The sequence below is a fragment of the Eupeodes corollae genome, chromosome 3, assembly GCF_945859685.1.
Source record: "Eupeodes corollae chromosome 3, idEupCoro1.1, whole genome shotgun sequence".
Lineage (NCBI taxonomy): Eukaryota > Metazoa > Arthropoda > Insecta > Diptera > Syrphidae > Eupeodes > Eupeodes corollae.
Genome location: NC_079149.1, coordinates 62,696,286 through 62,720,945, shown reverse-complemented (window position 1 = coordinate 62,720,945; position 24,660 = coordinate 62,696,286). Strand labels below are relative to the sequence as shown.

General features: G+C 31.2%; 3 protein-coding genes and 2 pseudogenes across 3 annotated transcripts; 2 read left to right on the top strand and 3 right to left on the bottom strand.

Moving 5' to 3' along the window:
* The first annotated feature begins 2,189 nt into the window (after nucleotides 1-2,189).
* LOC129950509 (tektin-4) lies at nucleotides 2,190-5,232 on the top strand. Its single transcript, XM_056062445.1, has 6 exons — nucleotides 2,190-2,339; nucleotides 3,339-3,529; nucleotides 3,591-3,817; nucleotides 3,887-4,181; nucleotides 4,484-4,706; nucleotides 4,788-5,232. Exons 1-6 carry the CDS (start codon nucleotides 2,190-2,192, stop codon nucleotides 5,163-5,165), a joined length of 1,464 nt encoding a protein of 487 aa, XP_055918420.1. The 3' UTR covers nucleotides 5,166-5,232.
* Nucleotides 5,233-9,929: 4,697 nt separating this feature from the next.
* Nucleotides 9,930-10,107, bottom strand: LOC129952986 (small nucleolar RNA U3; annotated as a pseudogene).
* A 495-nt stretch (nucleotides 10,108-10,602) lies between these two features.
* On the bottom strand, nucleotides 10,603-10,689 carry LOC129952988 (small nucleolar RNA U3; annotated as a pseudogene).
* Nucleotides 10,690-14,871: 4,182 nt separating this feature from the next.
* LOC129952368 (F-box/WD repeat-containing protein 5) lies at nucleotides 14,872-22,770 on the top strand. Its single transcript, XM_056064923.1, has 8 exons — nucleotides 14,872-15,265; nucleotides 15,332-15,489; nucleotides 20,814-20,997; nucleotides 21,069-21,841; nucleotides 21,898-22,025; nucleotides 22,090-22,302; nucleotides 22,376-22,526; nucleotides 22,583-22,770. The coding sequence occupies exons 1-8, from the start codon at nucleotides 15,031-15,033 to the stop codon at nucleotides 22,667-22,669; spliced, it is 1,929 nt and encodes a 642-aa protein (XP_055920898.1). The 5' UTR covers nucleotides 14,872-15,030; the 3' UTR covers nucleotides 22,670-22,770.
* Nucleotides 22,700-23,832, bottom strand: LOC129952372 (E3 ubiquitin-protein ligase PPP1R11-like). The gene is made up of 4 exons (XM_056064926.1): nucleotides 23,672-23,832; nucleotides 23,507-23,618; nucleotides 23,281-23,445; nucleotides 22,700-22,893 (listed from the first exon to the last, which is right to left on the bottom strand). The coding sequence occupies exons 1-4, from the start codon at nucleotides 23,723-23,725 to the stop codon at nucleotides 22,868-22,870; spliced, it is 357 nt and encodes a 118-aa protein (XP_055920901.1). The 5' UTR covers nucleotides 23,726-23,832; the 3' UTR covers nucleotides 22,700-22,867.
* Nucleotides 23,833-24,660: the final 828 nt, after the last annotated feature.

The window sequence follows — 24,660 nt, the reverse complement described above, 5'->3', positions numbered from 1 at the left end:
AAAACAATGAAATAAAAAGTGCTTATTTCTAAAAAAGAGCCTTATGGAATGAACTTTATTGTTTTTATTCCAGATTTAACGCCCTAGCCTATCGTTTTTGTTGTACCAGAAAATTACTTGTACTCGGTACCTATATAACAGAACAGCTTTGTACTCCTGAAAAAAATGGACAGTTACCGTTTCGAGTACTAACAACTGGTGTACTAACCAGGTCCTAGCTTAGAAACGAGTCCTTCCGAATATTTAGTTACAAATTGATAGGACTAGGTCCTTACACTTATTTGAGAAAAGAGTTGATACTTACTACTAATACTACTACTACTCTTACTAAATTATAATTGTAGGTTAAATTCAAAAACGAAACCGACTACAATTTAAGGTTAAATTAAGTTTATGAAAATCTAAAATATTTTTAAATAGTAGGTACCAAATAAAGTCTTAAAATTATCTGATTTTCATTTGAATTTGATATACTATTGCTTGACAGGTTGGCAACAAATTATTCGTCGACACAGGGTTCAAGACTGCCTGAATCACTTCTAATTTTCTCAAAAAAGAACAATTGAAGAAACGGGAATATCATCGTTTATCAAGCTGCAAACGAATACTTTTAAACTTAATGTGGTGCCCTAAATTGAATGACGTTTTCATTAATAGCTTTTAAACAATGAACATTTTGCAGCCTCCACTTAGTTACGAGTACATTCTTAAAACTTCTTTTCGCAATTTCTTTTTTATTTGGAAGGTTTTCACCATCTTCGTATCAACTGAATACAAATCGATTTTCAAAACTACCATAAAATACACTTTAATACACATAGTATTTTAATTATTTTTCTCGACAACCAAAATGATTCAATCCAATGCCATAGAAACATCATAGATACATTCCTTCCATTTTGCTTAGCTACCAAAAATAACAACACTAACTTCTTGTTCAAAAGTATAAAGTAATACAAATCTGTAAGCTAACGTTTGAGCTAAGAAGATATTGTGATTCTTATTTATTTTATTCAATTAACATTGAAAATAACCTATACAAACCTTTAGTTTTTAATTGTGTCTGAAATTACAAAAAAACTAGCATGGATCACTTTGAGCATTTGCAGCATTTACAAAAGGTAGGGTTAGCACTTGAAATATAATATGTTGTTCATTCTTCATAATATTGAAATGTATTTATTTTTATTTTATACAACTGGCTTTAGTTTTATAAACAATTTTAATTTTCCAGCTTAGTTGATTTGAAGCTATATCGACAAATATTTGATGTATTACATCCCAACCAATTCGACGTTAATAGTATATAAAGTTGTAAGACGCTATTAAATACATGTGTTCAATTTTCAAATAATAATGTTTTAAACATTAAAAACTTACAGCTATTATAAGAAAGGAGTACAGTTTGTTCCTTAATTTGATGTATTTTATTTTTTTACTTTAACAATGCAATCGTTTTGAGAACATTCCCATTGGAAATCTTTCAATTCAATGCAATAAATGATGAGTTCAGTCAAAATTCAAATGGGTATTGACGTTTGACAGCTATATTTGCTACTTTCTCATGCACATCCAAGGATGGGAAGGTGATGATAGCACTGGGATTCCCTATGTCTTGAGCCACATCTTCTGGAGAGGGTTCGGAAGAAGACTGTGCTGCGACAGAAGGGGGCCCAGGTACACCATCATCCACATCCAAGGATGGGAAGGTGATAGTAGCACTGGGACCCCCTACGTCTTGCGACACAACTTTCGAAGAGAATTGTGGATGCTCGCATGAAGCGTCTACCTCATCTTTTTTATAAATCCGGAGCTTGTCGAAACCGTATCTTATCACTTCCCTATCTCGCGCCAAAGAAGCCACAAAATCCTTATTAATAATCTCACTTCGATAAAGATCCTTTGGCTACTCCAGCTTCGCGATCTTCCAGTCGTGACAAGGGAGGTCCGGGTTGCTAATCTTGATCATTTCACGTATGTCATTTAGACATGAGGGTTCCTTCGAGACCCATGCGCGAGCTCTCGGCCTGCAGGGAATATCTTCCTTTGCAACGACCACGAGTTTTTCGCATGGCCAAACTTCCCCTAGAATGCTGACAGCAAGCGTATAGACCTCTGATCGTTACAAGCGATGAGTTTGACATAACTTAATGCCAACCCCCATCGCTTGTTACAGGTGGTGGACCCGGATGCTCTCTCATGACTTTGAGAAACCCAGCCGAGAGCCCCAATTTCACCATCTGCCAACGGTCAGGAGTAATCGTGCCATCAATATTGCTCCTATCAATGCCCCAACTATGATCTTGTTGGGCTCTTTAAGTATATCACTAAAAGGTTTAGTGAGAGGTACTCTAGCAATGTTGGGACTGCTGGTGTACTGCACTTTGGGCTTTTATGGACGGGAGTGGACTCCTCCAAAGACCTTTGTCGCTTTGACATGGAGTCGTAGTTGATGTTGGTTTTGTCTAGGTTAGATTTAGCCCACTCTTGCCTCTTGCTACGGATGGGATTACTTCCATCCCCCAATGTTGAACCAGGGGATTTTAGAATCCTCATCGCATAACGCCGTTGTTTATATGAGCTCCTAGGAGCATCCTAGCGAGGTTTACTCTCTTTGGAGTTCGTGAATAATGATCTTTCCACTACCAACCTGAGGAAGCGTTTTCGCCAATGATACATCCTGTTACGCAGTAGAAGATGGGCAGTGATTTGGCACAAGCCCTTCTCCGGTGTTTGGCACAGGAGTAACGACAGCCGACGTTGCCGCCGAACTCGAGCCCGGTGTAGATACAACCTGTACCGCACAAGAAGATGAGCAGTGACTTGGCACAACCCCTTTTTTTGGCACAGTTGTTTTTGTTTTTGTCTTTGTTTTAATTTGGGAAGTTGAAGGGAAGGATATGTTTTGGAAAAAGGAGAGGAAGGAAACTAGGTATTGACAGACAGTGGTACACTATACAGTCAAGGGATAAGGAGCCATCAGCCAACATAATAGCACAAAGAAGAGCGACCTTTGGTTTCAGGACTCTTCTGGAGAAATAATTCCCAAGAATCATTGACCTAACTCAGCTTCTACAACTCGACAAGTTCGACGCTAATGTAGAAGTAACCTTACCTAACCTAAGTTAAAACTTAATAAAAAGATGCGGTTTCGCTCATTCGTATAAAGTCACCAAATGTAAAAAAGGAATATTTTTATAATATGTATTTAAAATTCAGTACCCGGTGCATTGATTTTTGATATGATTTTTATAACTATTGAAAAATTCAGTTCAATTTATGTACCATGTAAATGTACACTGATATGTTTTTATAATTATCTTTTTTATGAATTTTAGGAATCTGAGAGTGTAATGGATTCTTTCTCCAAACTTGATGTTTTGGATAGGAAAAGTTCGTTTGATGATCACAAGGGTGTAAGATGCATTAGAGATGGGTTTTCAATCACTCAATTCAATGAGTACGATTGGAATTCTAGGAACAAAGAAACTTTTGAAGATGTAAAAAGAGTGCTTAAAGATTCAGACAGGTAATTATTTCAAAATTTCGAGTATATTTTGAAACATGAACAAAAATCCATTAATTTAAAGGAACAGACACACATCTAAAACCATCTCCACCAAAATGGTTACTTTAAGCCAGAAAATGCAACAAGAGAACTCAGCAATTATAAGAAGTCGGGCAAAACTTATAAACGAGAGAAAAACTGCATTAGCAGCATCAATATCTGCAATCACAGACGAAATAACAGCGCTTGAAGAAGACGAAATAAGGCTTCAGAATTCGTTAATTGCCTTAGGAATACCAGAATCAATAAGTAAAATCATCACATCATAGTAATAAAACTTTTCATAATTTGCCAATTTGTTTTTATAATAAAAAAAAGCTAAGGAATGCTTAGAAAAGCGTTCTTATCGCCCAGAGGCTGAACTCATTTTGGATAATCCAGAAAGTGAATTGATAAAGGAAATTACTTTAATTTCGGAAATAAAAATTCAACTTCAAAATGCACTTACGGAAATAAAGGAACAAAGAATTGAAAACAGAAATGCTAGACAGCGGTTGGAGTACGATTGGAGCGATAAGTGCAAAGCTTATGAAATTGAGGCGAAAATTTGCAGCCTTAACAATTCTTCAGGATCTATAATGTTTCAACCAGGAGTTACTAGAACACCTACTGAGTATGTTTATTTTTTGTATGTATAACTTCTCGTTCATTTAGTACTTAAAGCTAATTTAAGTCTAAAGATGATTCTTAGTTTATAAATGATCTTTTAACTAAGACTATTCTCAAAACATTATGTTTACCTTGAGATTAAGTGAATGCAATCAATTGATTTCATTCATTTATGAATGAGTTTAGTATATATTTGAATTACTCCTGTTATATTCTTTTAAATACCTTGCATTCAAATTTCATTATTTTGTTACAAAATTAAGTAAATAAGAACTTTTAAAAACGTTACCTATTTTTATTTTAAAGGCAATCTTCCGAACAATTTTGGGAACTTGTAACCAGAGAAACTCTTGAGGAATGTGAAAAATGCCGCATTAAATCGATAAACCTGCGAAGTAGAATAACATCGATGATATTGTGTGTAACAAGAGATCTCCGAATTCAAGCTGACAATACTGAAAGAGCATTGACTAACCGCATCAACTGTACTCAAGAAGTAGTAAGACGATTGGAAATTGAACTGGAAGAGGTGAGTCTATAATTTATTATGTTGGGTTGTTTTTGAAGCAAAATTGATTTTTTTAATTTGTTGTTTTATTGTCTTTTGTAGTGTCTTAAAAAATTAGTGGAGAACGAGAACTGCATTCAAAAAATGCTCATAACCATAAGGAGTTTCGAAGCGCCTACTAAAGTGGCCCATACTCGTCTGGATAATCGAATATATCGCCCACACTTTGAAAGTTGCAATGATCACACTCAAAAAGGGCTTATTGAAGAAGTAGTTACAATAGAAAATGCAGTTTCGAATTTATCGGATGTTTTAAAAGAATCTGAAAAGATTAAAAATGAAATTATTCAGAATCGTGTAAAACTTGAACGAGAAATAATGCTCAAACGAAAAACAATTATGTTAGATGGTGAAAGATGTACACAGTTAAGATCTCGCTACCCTTCTGCAACGACACTAAGTGGATTCATAAATGAGTAAATGATGTTTTATAATTCATCCAAGAATAATTATTATTTTTGAAACAACTATTATTCTGTCTGCTATTGTGCGATTAAAAATTTAATCAATTTGAAGGCTGTCATTTTTATTTATTCATGACAATTTGAAGGCTGTCATTTGTATTTGTTCATGACAGCAGAGCCTAGTATCCTTACTTCAAAGGCGCTCGATGAAGGTACATATAAGATGTTTTATTTGGTATTTTGACTATCTCATCCACTTCTAATGGAGTTATTATTGAAACTAAATTAACTATTTTCTTTAAAATAAGCCTTGTTAATAAATGCCCCATATATTTTAAGTAGCTTAAGGTAGGTACCAAAAGTAAAGACACTAGTACCCGAACAGTTAACGTGTTTCTTAACTTTGACTTCGACCAATTTTCGTAATTTAAATGTAATAACAGACAGGTGTATTATTGATAATAGTTAAGATATTGCTTAATTACATAGTGTTTAAAAGAAAACTGGAAACATGTATTTTTAAATTGTTAATCAGTAATTTAAAAAAGTCCTTTTTTCTAGACGATTTTATTTTAATATCTGGGCACAAATAGTTTGTATGAAATTTTAGTCGTTTTTGTTTTTAATAAATAAACTTTTAAAATATTTGATTAGTAACAAAAAAAAGGTATTAAACGTATCTGCACAATTCAATTCGAGGACCGTAGATTGGTCAATGGTTTCACTAAGATATTTTAACAAACAAATTGAAAAAAAGTAACATTTAGTTAAAGTTCCATAATGGGAATGCATACAACGTACGCAGACGTTGAAGTTTCCGAGCTAGTATAGTCAAGTGGTCTCGATTGCTTCAGCCTGCTAGCGCATATTTACCTAGGTTTCGTTATTATAATATAATTATATTAATGTTAAAAGAATGACTTATTTACGTACATAATTACACCACACATAGTAATATTTGTCAATAAAAACTAATGCTACCAGGGATTCTATGCTACCAGGGATTATTCTAAACCCGTGCGTAGAACTATCGTGCTAGATGTAATGGGTTTAATCCCTGCCTATGCCGACTAAAGGTTTTTTAACTGTTACTGCCTTGCCTCTTGCAAGGAACTTACAAATCCCTTAAGAGTATTTCTTGTCCTAAAAAGTGCTTTCCCAAATTAGCCGTTCGTATTTGGCTTAAAACTGTATGTCTCCTCCATCTCTGACAACATTACTCGCGCACGGGAATGGCTGCATAGTTCTAAGTCACTAGGTCCTAGTTCTCAACGGACTTTTGCGCTACCTAATTTATTTATTTATAATATTTTATAATGCATTAACCAATATAACCGCATACAGTATCCTTGGCATAGCGGCATGCCGGCTAAAGCGATGAATATCGAAGTAAACATTTAGATAAGCTTTCGATCTCCAATTTTGTTAACTGATGTATCTTTTTAAACTATCTTCAAATATTTTTAGCCATTCCAAAGCTGTGAAAATTGGATTTCGACTTATGAAAATTTGCATTCATTTTCTTTCCTTTTTCCCGATAATGTTTTACAATAAAAAGATTAATCAGTGGTGTGTTGAGCTTTAAAAATTGGAGACGAATATAATAACACTTTTGAAAAATTATCAATTGGCGGGAAATGGGAGAAACGGAGTCTTAAAGTAAGGATAAGGCAATAGTCGCTATTGTTTTAAATGAAATTAAATGACATCAAAGAACTATAATAAGATACTTATAAATAAAATGCACACGAAAACAAAATAACGGTTCTATTTAGCGGTACCTTTCCAGAGCAATACAATAATATGTTTTTCTTATTAAAAGAAGCCAAGTTAAAAAATAAAATTTCAGAAAAAATCGATCGGTTTGTTTTTGAAAAAATTCGAATTGTCGTTTTTTGACAAAAAAAAAAATTGTATGAGGGCCACTGTTAGTTATGCAAATCTGCTCAACACCTTAACATCGAAGTTTGAACTCAATCGACCCAATGGTTTAGGCTGTAGGAGCGTGGACAGACAGACAAAACAGACCGGACGGAATCGCGGGACCCAATTTTTTCGACTTCTCTACCATCGTAATATCATGTTTGATTAAAATCTCAAGTTCGGAATTTTGCACGAATGCAAAACTTGCCATATAGTTCCTAATTTGTTGCAAGTAAAAAGCATTTAGTATATGTATTATCACCAGAAAAGAATCAAAGATGTTGGCCTTTTCTTTTTTAGCCATTTCACAAATAAATCTTACTGTCTACATATATGATACAAAAAAGTAGCATTATGTTATGAATATAACACACACTGAAGCTAATTTTGTACGTATCCGGGCAGACATATTCGAACCTATAGCCAACACTTTCCGAATACTGAATAAGACGAAAACATTTCCGTTCTGTAAGTCAGAGAAAATATAATGAAGTACCAAACCTATCTAAAAGAGTCATTTCTCTAAAATTTTCATTATCTGAACAAGCCTGTAAACTGAAAATCATATTCAATTTTGGTTTTAGTATCGAAAACGTACAATTTACAAGTTAGGAGATCTATAGAAACTTGATCAAAGATTTAAAGAGAAATATCTGTGTGTGCGTGTGAACGTATGTCGAACCAATAAAAATCGACTTCAAAAAATGTTTTATGCATAGGTTAGGTACAGATGCATAGAGAAAGGCAGAAAGGACTTTCAAACAAATTAAGTAAGAGTTTGTTTTTATTTCAGCAATTTAAAATGTTGTGTTTCTGACATAATAATTATGGTAAAGTTTTAAACCACAATAAGAAGAAAAACCTAATAAAAGTCGTGAAAGTTTGAATTTCGATCCGAATATCGTAGCAAAAATTAAAGATATTTTCGCAAAATTTAAAACTACTTAGTAAATTGTTAAATACATTTTCAGCAATCTACTAGGCTTAAGGTAATTAAGCTAATTTTAAAGGCTTTAATATTTTACTATCTCTCTAGGTAAAATCACGGAATGGCTACTTTAACTTTTAGCAATTTGATAAATCCATTTGATATTTTACTTTTAAAACATGTTTGGCTGCTCGTTTTTTAATACAAGGTAATTAGCAATTTACTAGTTAGCAAAGGCTTAAAATATGGGATTTCTTTATAAAATTACTAAATATTTAACAAATTGCTACTTGTAAATTTTTAAACCCTTAACAATAGGTTCCGTGCGTACCCGTGGCATGATGGTTAGTGCGTTGGACTGTCATGCAAGGGGTCTTGGGTTCAATCCCTGCCTGTGCCACCTTAATTTAAAAAAAAAATAATTTTCATCCTTCAAGAGTAAATCTTGTCTTGAAAAAGTGCTTTCTCAAATTAGCCGTTCGGATTCGGCATAAAATTGTAGGTCCCTTCCGTTCCTGACAACAGTACTCGCACACAGGAATGGTTGAGAGTTATAAGTCACTAGGCCCTGGTTTACAACGGACTGTTGCGCCACCCCATTTGATTTAATTTGAACAATAGGTTCTTTAAAATTTTGCGTTATTGAGTTCAAAATAGTTTTATCTTATACAAAATATTGTTTCCAGCATTCAATAATTTGTTTACAAAAAAACAGCACTCAGTTTTTTCATAACAATTAAAATCGAAATATTGATGTTCGACTCTCGATATATCGTGAATAAATGAAAGACTTCAAAATATGGTTTGCTTCTGTGCTGAATTTTGTTGTTAAAGTAAAATAATGGTCTTAGAAAAATCTAAATGTTTTTGTCTATACAAAAAATAAAAACTTTCAAAAATTATTTTTCGACTAAAAACCTCGTTGAAATAAAACTTCTTTTATTACATTCAAAGATTGTTGATAACTTCTATTAATTTTGTTACTTTTTTTTACAAAACTTGAAAACTTACAAAAACAACACAAAAACTGATAAGAAATGGTTTTCGCCTCAAGTATTATGAGTACAAGGGAATATTGACTTCAAATAAATAATATCATCTCTAGTTCACAGAAAACTAATTACGTTCCATCATAATAAAATAAAAAGAGGCTGGGATGCGACCCACGCTGATAACTTCCCATCCCGTCTATATGTACTCGTATCAATTTTTACCAAATTTGCGTACTATTTTTTGTAGATTTTATTTTTTATGAAAAAAAGGACTGTTGGATTTTTATATAAAAATTGCGGAATATCGAAAACAATATTTTCTGTAAAATAAAATGAGTTTGAAGCCAATATTTTTAATTGTTGAAAAGCTATTTGAGTCGAAAGTAAATTTTTACCAAGTTTTAGTATTGTTTTTTTTAGAATTTTATTTTTTGTAAAAAAAACTGTCAATTCGATTTTTTTTTTTCAAAATTTTATCGAATGTTGAAAACAATATTTCTTACAAGATAAAATTAGTTTGAAGAATTAAAGAACGTCACACCGTTCTACAACTCGCAACGTTTTCTAATGTTTCTAATGCTAGACATCTTGAAATGAAATACTCAATATTGTGTGCGGTGAGAGACTGATTGATTAAGTGTAATTTATTTTATCGTTTAAAAAAAAAATTATCGATTGAGAAAATAATGACCAACGAGGCCATATTTAGGAACAATTTGTTTAAAAAACGAAACAAATAGTGTACAGTACTGAACACAATTGCAGGAAACGAATACCTTTATCTTAAAATTTTGACATTGCTTAAAAATCACTTAGAAGAAGTTATTTATCCCTTTTACTTATAACTTAATTTATCTCCTTATTCAGGACAACGTTATTTTCGAATCCCGATTCCCGCCTAGTATCTACATTTTCGTTCATTAAATAAAATTGGTAAACCACTCAGAAGTCGTTTTATCCATTAAACCGAGCGATCATCGACGACATGCTATTCAATGCGAACAAGTCGCTAAACAGCAGTCAACCTCACGCTATAGATAAAACGATTTGCCTCTTCATCGCAGGTTTGTTAATTTCGTACTTTCTTCAAAAGTAAAGGCCCAACTATAATAGGCATAAGCAAACATAAGCTTATGTCAAAAACCCAACGATAATTCACTTAAGTTAGCGAAATTACTGCATAGCCATAATGCAATTTTGCTCACGTATCTAAATGTCAGATTTTACTTATGCGGCGAGCGACTGGGATCGCTCTTGCTTAAGTGTGCTTAAGTTAACGAAACTGAGAAAAATTGAACGAAACGGGGCTAGACTCCATTATGTTCACTCGTATTGAGATTCTTTGTATTCGCACGTTTACTTATGCGCGCATATGCTAGCTTATGTCAAAAACCCAACGATAATTCACTTAAGTCAGCAAAATTACTGCATAGCCATAATGCAATTTTGCTCACGTATCTAAATGCCAGATTTTACTTATGCGGCGAGCGACTGGGATCGCTCTTGCTTAAGTGTGCTTAAGTTAACGAAACTGAGAAAAAATGAACGAAAAGGAGCTAGACTCCATTATGTTCACTCGTATTGAGATTCTTTGCATTCGCACGTTTACTTATGCGCGCATATGCTAGCTTATGCCTATTATAGTTGGGCCTTAAGAGAAGACTGACTACAGAAATGATCCTGTGAAGTATAGTCTTAATTTTACAAACAAATAAAAGCAATATAGGATGACTTCTTGACAAAAACTAAGTGTGAATTATATGTGAACAAACAAACAAATTACAAATATGGATTGATAATGATCTTGTTTTTGTTGTTTGAAATATGTACTCGCGTTAAAAAAAGGGATGTTTGCAATGAGTAACCTTATCACTTATCAGAATAGAAAACGACAAAAAATCAATATAATAGATGTTCTTATCTTCCTATTTAAATAAAAACAAAATACAAATTTTCTCTTCAGTTTGGTGTAATTTTAAGAATAAGGTATCAGATAACAAGAACTAGGAATTAAATAATTAAGTAAATAACAATTTAAGTTAAAATTTTTTCAGACGATCACAAATCAATAGAATTGGTAAATCAATTCATTTATTTATTACATTCATCATAATTATATTATATGATTAATATTATATAATAATTATGAAAATTATTTTATTTGGGTTAAATTTTCTTTCATGAATCCGTATAGAGTAAACTAAATGCACTAGTATTCGGGCAGTGCTAGTATCTAGACACTAAACTTGTGACATTTTTTGAGATTAATAGAGATAGTACATAGGACTCGTACATCATTCAGAAATAGTTTCAAATATCAACAAAAACAATTTCTCGTCAGAGATTCAGGCTTTATTGTTAAATTGGGTAAAAACAAATGACAGGAGAATTGTTAAGAAATAAATACATACATACATATGTACATACATATATTCTAACATGCACTTATTAACTTCCCTTAGGGTTCGATTTGTCAAATTGAAAATTTTGACATTTCTTGACGTTTCAAGGTCCCTAGAGTCGAAATAAAAGATTTTTAGAAAGGTGTCTGTGCGTGCGTGTGTACGTACGTTCGTACGTCCGTACGTTCGCGACGTTTTTTTCGTCGTCCATAGCTCAAGAACCAGAAAAGATATAGATTTCAAATAAAATTTTGTTATACAGATAATAAGGCAGAAAGATGCAGAAAGGGCTCTCAAGAAAATTGCGTGGTGAACATTTTGGTTAACCCTAAATATCTTACGAACAAAAAACGCTAGAGACTTGAATTAAATTTTATATGATAAATTGTGACGTGAAATCAAAGAAGTATATTTTTTGGGAAAAAATCCAATTAACGGTTTTTTTTATAAATCAAAAAAAAACTGAACAAAAAAATTTGTCACCTCCAAAATTTTAGGACTAAAATATGATTTCATCTCCAAAACAATTTTGTGCAACGAAGAATAATGTTTTTGACATCTGATAAAATTTTGAGAAAAATTAAATTGACTGTTTTTTTTATAAAAAATGAAAATCGAAAAAAAAACGTTATTCAAAGTTGGTAAAAATTGAATATCGATTCAAATATCTTTTCAAAAATTTGAAATATTGGCTTCAAACTAATTTTATCTTATAGGAAATATTGTTTTCAGCACTCGATAAAATGTTGAAAAAAGATCGAATTGACAGTTTTTTAAAAAAAATAAAACTCTAAAAAATAACAATACTAAAACTTGGTAAAAATTTACTTTCGACTCAAATAGCTATTCAAAAATTAAAAATATTGCTTCAAACTTATTTTATTTCACAGAAAATATTGTTTTCGATATTCAGTGATTTTTATATAAAAATCCAACAGTCCTTTTTTCATAAAAAATAAAATCTACACAAAATAGTAAGCAAATTTGGTAAAAATTGATACGGGTACATATAGACAAACTTTAAAGCAAGACAATTCGACAGACGTGATGGGAAGTTATCAGTGTGGGTCGCATCCCAGCATCTTTTCTCATAAAAATACTCCTGCCATTTCTTTTCACACAATCCAACAATAGAGCCGGAATCTTAGACTTAAGATAGAAAATCCAAGCATTACTTCTAAAGTTTGCATTTGATAGCCTGGAATTTGGAGTGTATATACAAAACATAGGAGAATTTGTTTTTGTTGATATTTGAAACTATTTCTGAATGATGTACGAGTCCTATGTATTTATTAATCTCAACAATATGACAAGTTAGTGTCTAGATACTAGCACTGCCCGAATACTAGTGCATTTAGTTTACTCTATACGGATTCATGAAAGAAAATTTAACCCAAATAAAATAATTTTCATAATTATTATATAATATTAATCATATAATATAATTATGATGAATGTAATAAATAAATGAATTGATTTACCAATTCTATTGATTTGTGATCGTCTGAAAAAATTTTAACTTAAATTGTTATTTACTTAATTATTTAATTCCTAGTTCTTGTTATCTGATACCTTATTCTTAAAATTACACCAAACTGAAGAGAAAATTTGTATTTTGTTTTTATTTAAATAGGAAGATAAGAACATCTATTATATTGATTTTTTGTCGTTTTCTATTCTGATAAGTGATAAGGTTACTCATTGCAAACATCCCTTTTTTTAACGCGAGTACATATTTCAAACAACAAAAACAAGATCATTATCAATCCATATTTGTAATTTGTTTGTTTGTTCACATATAATTCACACTTAGTTTTTGTCAAGAAGTCATCCTATATTGCTTTTATTTGTTTGTAAAATTAAGACCACTTAAAGTTCCTGACGAATTCATTATGAGACCGTCCTAGTTGGCTTTCTCATATTGCCAAACGGTTCTCATAAGAGTTTTTTCTTTAACTGGTTTTTTTACACATGAGAAATTTGCAGATACGATACAATGGTCTCATGTGCCTAGAGGCGGTAATACACTGATTGTGTATTTATTAGGATCAGAAGTAAGAAACAAGTCTAAGGTGTTGGCGGATTGACCTCTTACGTCAAGGATTCGCGTTGTTTCATCGACAAGCTGAGTTAATTGATTTAACTCAGCAACGACCTCAATATATCTTCCTTCCGGTGTTGACTGGCCAGAATAACGATGCCAAGAAAATTGTATGCATTGAAATCGCCCGCATAATGATTTCAGTGTGAGGATAATGGGCAACAATTCTTTGAATGGAGTCGGACAGAGTATCAAATTCGTTAAAAGTTGAATTTCTGTCCAGGTTTGGACTTCGATATAAAAAAACATGCGTGGATGATGTGCTTATGTACCGTAAATTTTAACCAAATGAAGTTAAAGTTTGTGTTTGTTTGTCTTTAATTGCCAGTTTTCCTAACTTTTTCTTAGAGTTATCTCGATAGTAACGAAGTGAAGAATACTTAGATGTACAAAAAATCAAAATCTTAACAAGAAATTGACGTTTATACAATTTTTTTGTAAAAAAAAAGTAAACATTGTTTCGGAAATTTAAATACTTTCGTTTATAATTGTATGTCAAAAAAAAAGTAATAAATTCGTTGTTCTTTGTTTACAAATATTTCGGACTTGAATTATTTTGGTAATTTTTAGCTACATTTTGAATTTTGGACGCACACTTTTTTTCAACTCCAACCGTGGTTTTGAGTTTATTTGTCGATCTGATGATATTTGAACTATGTGACTATAATGATAAAAATAAAGGACAATGTATTTATGTATGTATGTATTTTCTTAGAAAATTTTTCCTAAAACAAATTGTGTAAGAAATGTTTGAGAATGTAGATGTAGCAGACTTAACATATGGTTGAGTTTGAAGGAACCTGAAAATTGTTTTGAGTTTTTTTTATTTTTAGAGCGACTTTCCATTAAGGCAGCATGAATTTCCTTTTGATTTTTTTTACAGTTAGGAAAGGGTCTCAATAGAACATGTTTTAAATAGACAAGGAAACAAGGCTACAAGTTATTTTATTTTCTTTTTCATACTTAACCCTACTTTCTTGTATTTTGTTTTTTTAAACCACAGTACACGCCTAAAACAATTTTTTTTTAAATTGATAGTAGGACGCGGCGTACAAAAGGCGAGGTGTGTAAGAGTGCATGTTGTCTCTTGCATTGGTTTATTATATGATTTGGAGTGGGTGCAAGGTAGGGTATATGCAACAGACGAACCGACGATGAAATATTCGTCCGAATTTTAGAAATTATTTGAATTAAACTATCTAACTCATTTAATATATTATCCAAAAATTCAGTATGACTTATCCAACACAAGAATGAACGCAGCCATTGATTGCCTCTTTATAACTGACGTTTGACACCGAACCAATTATTGATTAGTAACCGAACGCGCCGTTTTTTAACGTCAAACCAGCAGCTGATTTTATATTTGGGTGAAACGAAGCACTGAAACAATAAAGAAAGGAAAGTTTTATAACAAATCAAAATAAAAATATTTGAATTTTGTGTTTTTATTTTTTGTATTGTTAAACAGATATACTTTGTTTAAACTTAGTTTAAACAAACAAATCATACAACACCAATTCATTGCTTACAACATGGATTGTTGTAACAATTGGAAAAAGATAAAAGTAGAAAGTAATGACGAATCTTCATGGTGGACACTGCCGGAGCCAGTTCTTATTGAAATCCTTTTGTATATATCGCCAAGGGATATAATTAATGCAGGCATGACATGTCAGCGCTGGTATGATATATCCAATGATAATACAATATGGAAAAAGAAGTTTCAACAAAAACATAAAACAGACCAAAATATACGAATTAAACCTGGTATATTTATAAACAAATACATAAACCAGCTTTAAAGTGTTTATGCAATAGATTTTTGTGTTATAGGCTGCGATTCATGGAAGCAAGAATACAAAAGGCTTAACCATAACATACCTTTTGTATTGTCTCAAAAACTCGAAGGACATACTCACCAAGTACTTCATGTCAGTTTTTCCCATAATGGTACAATGTTTGCAACTTGTTCCAAGGACGGAAATGTCATAGTAAGTTGATAAGTTTCTTTTTTGTAGTAGAATAATTTGAGTTCAACATTATTGTTATATAAAGACAATATATTATATTTAATATTTTTAAATACACATAAATATAACCCCTAGCTAATATTATAAAATGATAAACTAAGTGTAGATATTTAGTTATTACTTAAATGTTACTTTCAACATAGGAAGCCATGATAAAAGTGCGACTCCTTTTTTTTTAATTTGTTCATTTTTTATATTTTTTGTATTGACCTAATAATGGACACTTTTTTTTCATACTAATGTTCAGATATATATTTTGTGTTTATGGTTCATATATTTAACCATAATTTTTATTTAATTAAAAAATTGGTTCCACTTAAAATACCATCGTCAGCTTTAATGCCACCTTTTAAACATTGTGGCCATTTACTATAGGTCAATGGTCACAACGTTTAACAGACGTAGGACGCACTATTTGTATTCATATATTTTACACTACTTCGGATAACTCTAAAGGATTAAAAATTCTTGTGAGAAATCTTACAGGCCATGCTTTCATGTTCTGACCAACAAATTTAATATAAATAGATTTTACCTAAACCTAAGCTTAACTTAAAACATACGACATTGACCCTTAACCACTTTTGTGTTGTCTTCGCTTTGTTAATTTCACAAGAGCCCCGTAGAGAATTGGTAAACCCTTAACCAAAATCTCTATTATACAATTTTTCAGCCGTTTCTTTTTTTTAAAGCGGGATATGACACTTTTTAGTGACATACACGAAATATTTACGGTACAGATCAGTTTTTGAAAAAAAAAAAACAACATTTTGCCAGAACTTATTCCGTACTTATTGAAGTCAATTATTGCTTTGGATATACATTTGAATAGTACTATCGTGAAAAGGAACGCTCGGCCTGACATATTTTCATTGACTTCCTAAACAGATCGCATTTTTTGCATGTGGAATGTATTGGAGTGGGGGTAAAAATGAGCGAGAATTCCAATATAAAATAATTAATTTCCAGAACAGAAGAAGAATGTATACAAACTGAGCGACAGTTCGAGGTAGGCAATGAAAAGACATTTTTGTTTTAATTTATTATTTATATTTTGTATAATGTGGTTTTCTGATTGGTTGATTAGGAATGAAGAAAATTAAAAAAAAAAACACACACAACACAAAAAAAGAATTAGAATATAAACTTTTTGTGGTGGCCAATTGCCAATTACCTACATTTTTTAAATAATTTTCAAATGAGACAAATATTTTTAATACTAATAATAGTGCGAACATAATGTTGTATAGTTTTCTTTTAGGGATAAATAATATAAAAAGAATGACTTAACTTCAGAAGTTTCTTGAGAAAATTCAATGTTATTAACTTCCCAAAAGAAGTTATTGTAATTGGTCCGATTTTTCGAATTGAAAATTTTGACATTTTTCGAAATTTCAAGGTCCCCAAAGTCTAAATAAAAAACTGTGTCTACATACCTCCGTACGTCAGTAAATTCTGGGACTTTTTTCGTCGTCCATAGCTCAAGAACCAATGGAGATATTCACTTCAAATAAATTTAATAATAATGCTGAATCATTCAAAAAGGACTTTCAAACAAAAGTCTGTGGTTTTTTTTACAATAGCAATTAAAAAAAAGATGAAGCAATGATGCTAGCGACTTGTGTTAAATTTTATATTATATATTGTAACGTGATACCAAGCTAGTATATTTTTGAGAGAAACCGTTTTTTGTAAATCTAAAAAAAAAAACTGAAAAAAATATGTGTCCCGTCGAAAATTTTTTGAACAAAAAATCATTTTATCTCCAAAATTGTATACAAAGAAAAATAACGTTTTTGACATCTGGTTAAATTATGAGAAAAATAAAAATAAAAAACAATACTAAAACTTGATAAAAATTTACTTTTAACTCAAATATCTTTTCAAAAATTAAAAGCTCTAAACTAATTTTATCTCACAGAAAATATTATTTTCGACATTCAGCTTATTTTTATAAAAATCGAACAATCTGTTTTTTTTTTTTTTTTATAAAAGAATAAAATCTACAAAAAATGTTACGCAAATAGTACTAAAATATGTAAAAATTGTTTTTTGACTAAAATCTCGTTTAAAAAATAGATTTTGAAATCAAAGACTTTAATCATATGCAAAATATTTGTTTAATGTTTAAATTTCCTAGAATAATTAAACGGAATGGGAAGTTATCAGTGTGGGTCGCATTCCAACCTCTTTTTTTTTAAATATATATTGAAAATATATTCATGTTAAAATAACCGCTTTAATGGTCACTTATTTGAAAACTCTTTTTAGTTGATTTGATGTGTACAGTGTACACCATACAAATAAATCAATAATAATTGAAGTGAAAAATAAAATTGATAAAGATTTAGTTATATACACACAATTAAGTTAATTTTAGTTTAAAATTTGAAGTGCATTTCTTCAATGTTCAGATTTATTGATTTTAATTCCCAAATTAAATTCCGTAAAATTAGAATTTCATTTTTTGTAACGTAACGTAATTAATTACACATGACAAACATACAAAACCATTTTGAAAAAGCCGTGTAAACGATAATATTTCATTTCAATTTCATATTCATACATAAAAGTGTCATTTTAGTTCAAGCGAACATTGAAATGCACGTGAATATCAATAGATTAAAATAATGAAAAATTGGAATAAATGATTATTTTATTTTAATTTTGGAGAAAATCTTAATTTTGAATTTAATTACCATTTTTTCATTAAATCAAGTTAAGTCTAGAAGGAGACAATAATTTTAAATTTTTTTACTTAAAAAGGTTTTTTGTATGATGCCCTTTTTCCTAAGAATGCAAAATGCTATTACACTTTCTTTAGCCATTTTTCCATTAAAAAAAAAAAAAAACAAAAACAAAACAAAAAACAAAATATGGGTGAGAAGAATTGTAGGTTCTTAAATTAATTTTGTTTCTTTTTTGGTTCAGTACATTAGTTTAACAAAATTATTAGCTAAAAACTCTATTTTAACTACGCAACAACCTGCCAACCTAAACAGATCATATCGTACTTATTTATGTACTTATTTAAACCGTGGACCTCTCTGCTTTCAAAAGGATAAATATAGGAAAATATGTTTGCAAATAGGTACACATGCATAAAGTCTCAATTTTTCTGTGAACGTTGACACAGAAAATTTAGATGTTTTTATGACGTCAGATTGTTTACTTTTAGCTTAAGTCATGGATTAATTCCAATCACGAAACGACTTAAGTCCTTAAAATTCTCTTTGATACACACCAACCTTCGCTCCTTAATACTTACTTTTCTACATACCTACCAACCTAATACACATCGAATGTATTTGCAGTGGAAAAATTCAAAATATAACAACGAAGCATTGTATCAAAACTTAAATTTGAAAACGTTGTTTAGATTTCACAAAAATAGAAAATCTAAAATCAAATGAATACAATTTTCTGTTAACAAATCTAAAAAAAATACAATTAAATGTATTATATATGCATACCTTCTATACATTGATAGGTATGAATACAAACAAATCTCAGGAAACGTTGGCAACGACTGATTTTTGTTTACAATTAAGTAAATTATTTTATTTATTTATTTCAATATTTTTATTCTTCCACTCGCTCTAAGATTCCACACTTAGTTTTCGTACAGGCAGCGCCCCCATTGTCCGCCTTCCGTAACAAAATGTTATGTTTCATAATAGTACTATTCAAATGTATATATGTACAAATATTATTGCGATTCAATTTGCTTTAGCGCCGAATTCAATGATAACAGAAATAAAACTGAAACAAAACCGACATAGCAATAACGTCTTGAAGTTTTATAACAGAACTTATGACATGACTAAAGGCCCAACTATAATAGGCATAAGCAAACATAAGCTTATGTCAAAAACCCAAAGAAGATTCACTTAAGTTTGTGAAATTATTGCGGATAGCCATAATGCAATTTTGCTCACGTATCTATATGTCAGATTTTACTTACGCGGCGTGCGACTGGGATCGCTCTTGCTTGAGTTAACGAAACAGAAAAATTGAACGAAACGGAGCTAGACTCTATTATGTTCACTCGTAACAACAAAAGCCATAGTGTGAAATTATTTGATAGCTTCTATTAAATACCAAATTAGATATTATATTTAAAATTCAAATAGTGGTTGCGGGAATTGCAACTTTTTCGTCTTACTGAGTATAAGATAGTTAGTAAGATGAAGTTCAGTCCCAACACAAGTTCTAACAAATTTTAATAGTGTTCTGCAGGAATTGCATTTATTAACTTCCCCCAAGAATTTATTGTAATCGGTTCGATTTGTCCAATTGAAAATGTTGACATTTCTCGACGTTTCAAGGTCCCTAGAAGCGAAATAAAAGTTTTTTAGAGAGATTTCTCTGCGTGGGTCTGTACGTACGTTCGTACGTTCGCGAAGTTTTTTTCTTTGTCCATAGCTCAAGAACAAGTGCAAATATCGACTTTAAATTCATTTTGTTATACAGATAATAATGCAGAAAGGACTCTCAAAAAATTGTGTGGGTGCTTTTTTTACCATAGTTGGTAACAATTAAGCTTAAGTAATTTTTGACTCAAATATTTTTTAAAAAATTTGAGATTATGACTTCAAACTAATTTTGCTTTATAAGAAATATTGTTTTCAACATAAAATTTTGAGAAAAATTGAATTGACAGTTGTTTGTATAAAAAAATAAAAGCCTGAAAAAAAACAATACTTTTAAGAAATGCTACTAAAATTAGTAAAATATGGGTTTCGACTAAATATCTCATTAACTAAAATAGAGTTTAAAATCAAACTACTTCATCATATGCAAATGTTGGTAATTTTTTTTTTAAATAACTTAATTTACACCTTTTTTAACAAAACACAAAAATATACAATCCTTTTGGGTAAGACAAAGCAACGGTCGGGATGGGAAGTTATCAATGTGGGTCGCATACCAGACTCTTTTTCAATTTTGGAATCAAATATGTATATCCCACAAAAATATAAAACCACATTGAAAATTACATATTTTTTTCCAATATCTTAAGATAGTTGCCTTTGAAATTATATCAATAGAACTCAGTTCAATCAAAGCAATAAAGTTTAATTTAAATTTAACAAATTGCCATAAGGGAATATTTACATTCAATATCCCCCAGTTATTGCAATGTCAAGACATTCAAAACCAATGTGTTATCGGGATCTCCTTTCCAAACCAGCCTCCCTTACTATGTGTTAAATTTTTATTTTACAAAATCTGACTTCATAGTTGTATATCAGTACTCAGTTATTTTTTTTTGTTGTTGATAGGTCTGGAACTCCGCTCATCCTTGTACTGAAAGATATTCGCATAATATGAAACTTTTCAGCTGGAAATACACACAATACTCGCAATTCAATCAAAGTGACACATTGTTAATGGTTTCAGGAGTTTACTTTGGACAGCCACATAGCACGTCTGGTGAAATAGCTGTGTTCACAGTTGATGACAAAAGTACATATAAATCTAAAGGTTTTCTAAAAAAATGAATGTATTAAAATGCCCCCCGGTATATTTATTTACAGATGAGTCAACTCTTCGTTGTCGTGTAGTAAATCGTCCATACGATGTCTTTGGTACATGGTTTTGTGATCAATATCTTATATCAGGGGATTTACACTGGCTTGCGCATCTAGTAAGTACGTCTGTTCTCTGGCTTAATAAGGCAAGTCAAGAGGTTAGCTCGGAGCATGTTCCCGTGATGAACCAATTATATAAATTCTACAATCGAAATGCAAGTTCGGTACGAGCAGTCATCATGGCTAAGTGTCCTTGGCTTGATGAATCAAATGACCCTCTAGCCTTAGAAAAATCTGAAGAACCAGCGGAATCACCAAACGAAGATAATATCCCAGAAACATCATCACATAGTAAAGCCCGTGGAAATCCACTATCCAATTCGAATTTTCAAAGCCTCACAAAAGAATGTATCGATGAAGACTTTTTTCTTCCAAATATCAATACAAGATCAACAAACAGCAACTACACCGATAAATCTGTTGAAACAATTCATTATCTAAACGAATATCATATGAATTTTGCAGATAGTGATATGGAAAGAGGTGCAGATGCATGTAGCAGTTCAGGTGCAGCAGCGAAACAAGATAAGACAGAAGAAGATGATGAAATGGAAAATAATATTCCACGATACATCATTTTTTCAACGGGCTCCAAAACTTACACACCACATCAGATTGGAATCAAGAGAGTTAGAAATGTTACTTTTCCTAAAAGACTAGACCCTGGTTTGTCTTTAAGCGAACGCATTGCTGCAAAGAAAAAGGCAAAAAAGGAACAGGTATTTGATTTTAATTTTATATGAGAATAAAAATGTTGTCATTCTGAAAATTCAAGCTTAATCAACCCAGAGTAGAACCTGATTGGTGGAATTATGAGGCCGTTGCAGATCGCTTTGACAAAATAGACAAAGTTATTGACTTGCACGGACACATAATTGGAATGGCTTTAAGTCCAGACCATAGGTAAGAGTGCTAAATTCATTGTTAACAATTTAAGTATTGTAACATGGCTGTACTTAAAATGTAGATATTTATATGTTAACACACGTCCATGGCCGAGAGGTTACATCATAACGAATGCCTTGGATCCCCCACCAATTGCACAAGAAATAGACATTCACGTCATTGATCTTATGAGCTTAAAACTTGTCGGAAATATGCTCAAGTCCCACAAGGCTTACACACCCGGTTCCGAATGTTTCTTTATCTTTCTTGACGTTTCTGATAACTATGTAGCGAGGTGAGCTTCCAAAAACAATGCTTATATTTTTGTTCTTAATTAAAAACAAAAAATTCAATTCATATCCTTTAAGTGGTGCCGAGGATATGCATGCGTATCTTTGGGATCGATATTATGGAATATGCTTGGCAAAGTATAAACATGATGATGTTGTAAACAGTGTAGCTTTCAATCCTCGAGATTCGGAAATGCTTGTAACCACAAGCGATGATTATTCTATTAAAGTAAGTTTACTTAAATCAACAGTGATAATATATTAATTTCGATTTTTTTTTAACAGATTTGGAGATCCAAAGAAAGTGCTAAGAAACTTGGTTTGGACTTGGATACGTGTATAAAAGCTGTAGAGTTGCGTTCAAAGTCTTGATCGTAATCATTACGAAAAAAAAAATAATAATTGTGTGCATATAATTTATTTAATAATTTATAATCTTACTTCAGTAAATTTTTATTTCATTTTAAGAGTTTGACTTGTCTTAATGAATTGATTTAATTGTTAACAGTTAGTTTTGAAAAAAGTTTATGTTTAGAACCTTTGCTTTACACCATTGCCTTGTCCTCAAAGTTAGTCCTTTTTTGATGTGGAACAACCTGAAAAGAAATCATAAATTGAATGGCTTCTTTTTAACAAAAGGCTTTGTTACACAAACAAATCCGATTAAAAGAATCATTTGTATGTGAAAGACAAAAACAATAGCACTTAGTTAGCGGTGAAAATGATCTTAACTTATGAGTTTAACGAAGGCAAAAATATTTCTGTTGTACGTTAATATATTTTTTGTATGCTCTTTCGCTATATAATACGTATAAAATTGACAAAATAACTCCCTAAAAAGTAAACAAGATAAATCATACTTGAGCTTTTCTTGTCACTTGACGGGGACATATTTGCTTGAATTGATTCAATACAGAAGCTTTGGTATTCATTGAGTTGTATATCGAAAACACAGTTTGGTAAAACTACAAAAAAACAATTACCCGTGTCTGATTTGGAACACATGGCTTCATCCGACGCATGAGATGCCAAATCATCTTTTTGATTTTTAATCCTCTTTTCTGGGTGGCCAAAGCAATGTTCACATTCTTCTTCTTCCTCTGAGGAACTCTCTCCAAAAACCAATGGTTTCTTGTATATGCAGCAACCTAAAAAACGTAATATATTTAATTTATCATATTATTTTTAAAATAAGTACTATTTAAATACACTTTGATTTCTTTTTGTTCATATGTTCGTTATCGACGGTTCCTTCGGTCCATACCACTTTTTTGGAAGGTTTCTTCTTTTGCAAACGAAGTCTTAATATAGGCGGGGTTTGCTAGAAGGAATTGGGAATCGAATCATGTTTTGTCAACAATATTAAGTTCTTACTGTTGACGGGCTCGGGAGGAGTTCAGTATGGGTGGAAGTTGAGGATGATTCCATAATTTGTGTTTATAAAGTTTTATTATTATTTTTAATCCAGAAAAGAAATATTCTATTGACAAACAGGAAATTTACAAACAAATTGACAGCCTTATCTTTCATAATTGACATTAGGCACGTTCAACAATATTAGGATATTAAAAATGGAATTATAATTTATGTCTGTTTATATAACTGTCCCAAATTTTTTGATTGACAATAAATTGTCTTGTTCAATTATCATCGCTTTATATACCTATTATTAATTGAATTGGGACAATCGGTCTTAGAAATGACAATATAGTCGGATTGTAAAAATCGTTGTTAAGGCGTAAGCAAGTTGCTAACAAAGAAAGTTTTTTGTTAGTTTTTTTGGGAAATTTACTAAAATAAAATGTATACTGAATGACACTTTTGAATTTTAACTACCCCTTTCTTTCGACCTACAAACTGGAAGGATTAGTGAATTTCTTATGAAAAAGTCTAAAATCGATGTAGTTGTTACAGACTTTGGTCTCAGCGGTGTACAATTTGGAGAAACCAATTTTGCCAGGTTTTGGGAAACAAATTCTTTGATTTGTATGAAAATTTAATTCTACGGAAGAAGATGATTCAGAGAAACATATATTAACAGCCTTATCCTTGCAATAATTTTGTATCATTAGATTGACGTGAACTCGATTTTCTGGCATTTTTTGGTTCTTTGATAAAAATATTACAACTTGTAAATCTTATAATGTAAGCTATACCATTTAATTAGGTTAATTTCAAAAGACAAATCCAACGAAAATCGATGAAAAATATATAACCATTCCTTAGCTCAGAGGTTTGTTCTTGTTTATAATGGTTTTTGATAAAATGTTGGGTAATCTACCATTAGGAAGATTTTCGAAACCCAATAGTTCGATCGTTAATTGCCCTAACATCGCGATCATAAGCAACTCCGAAGTAATCAA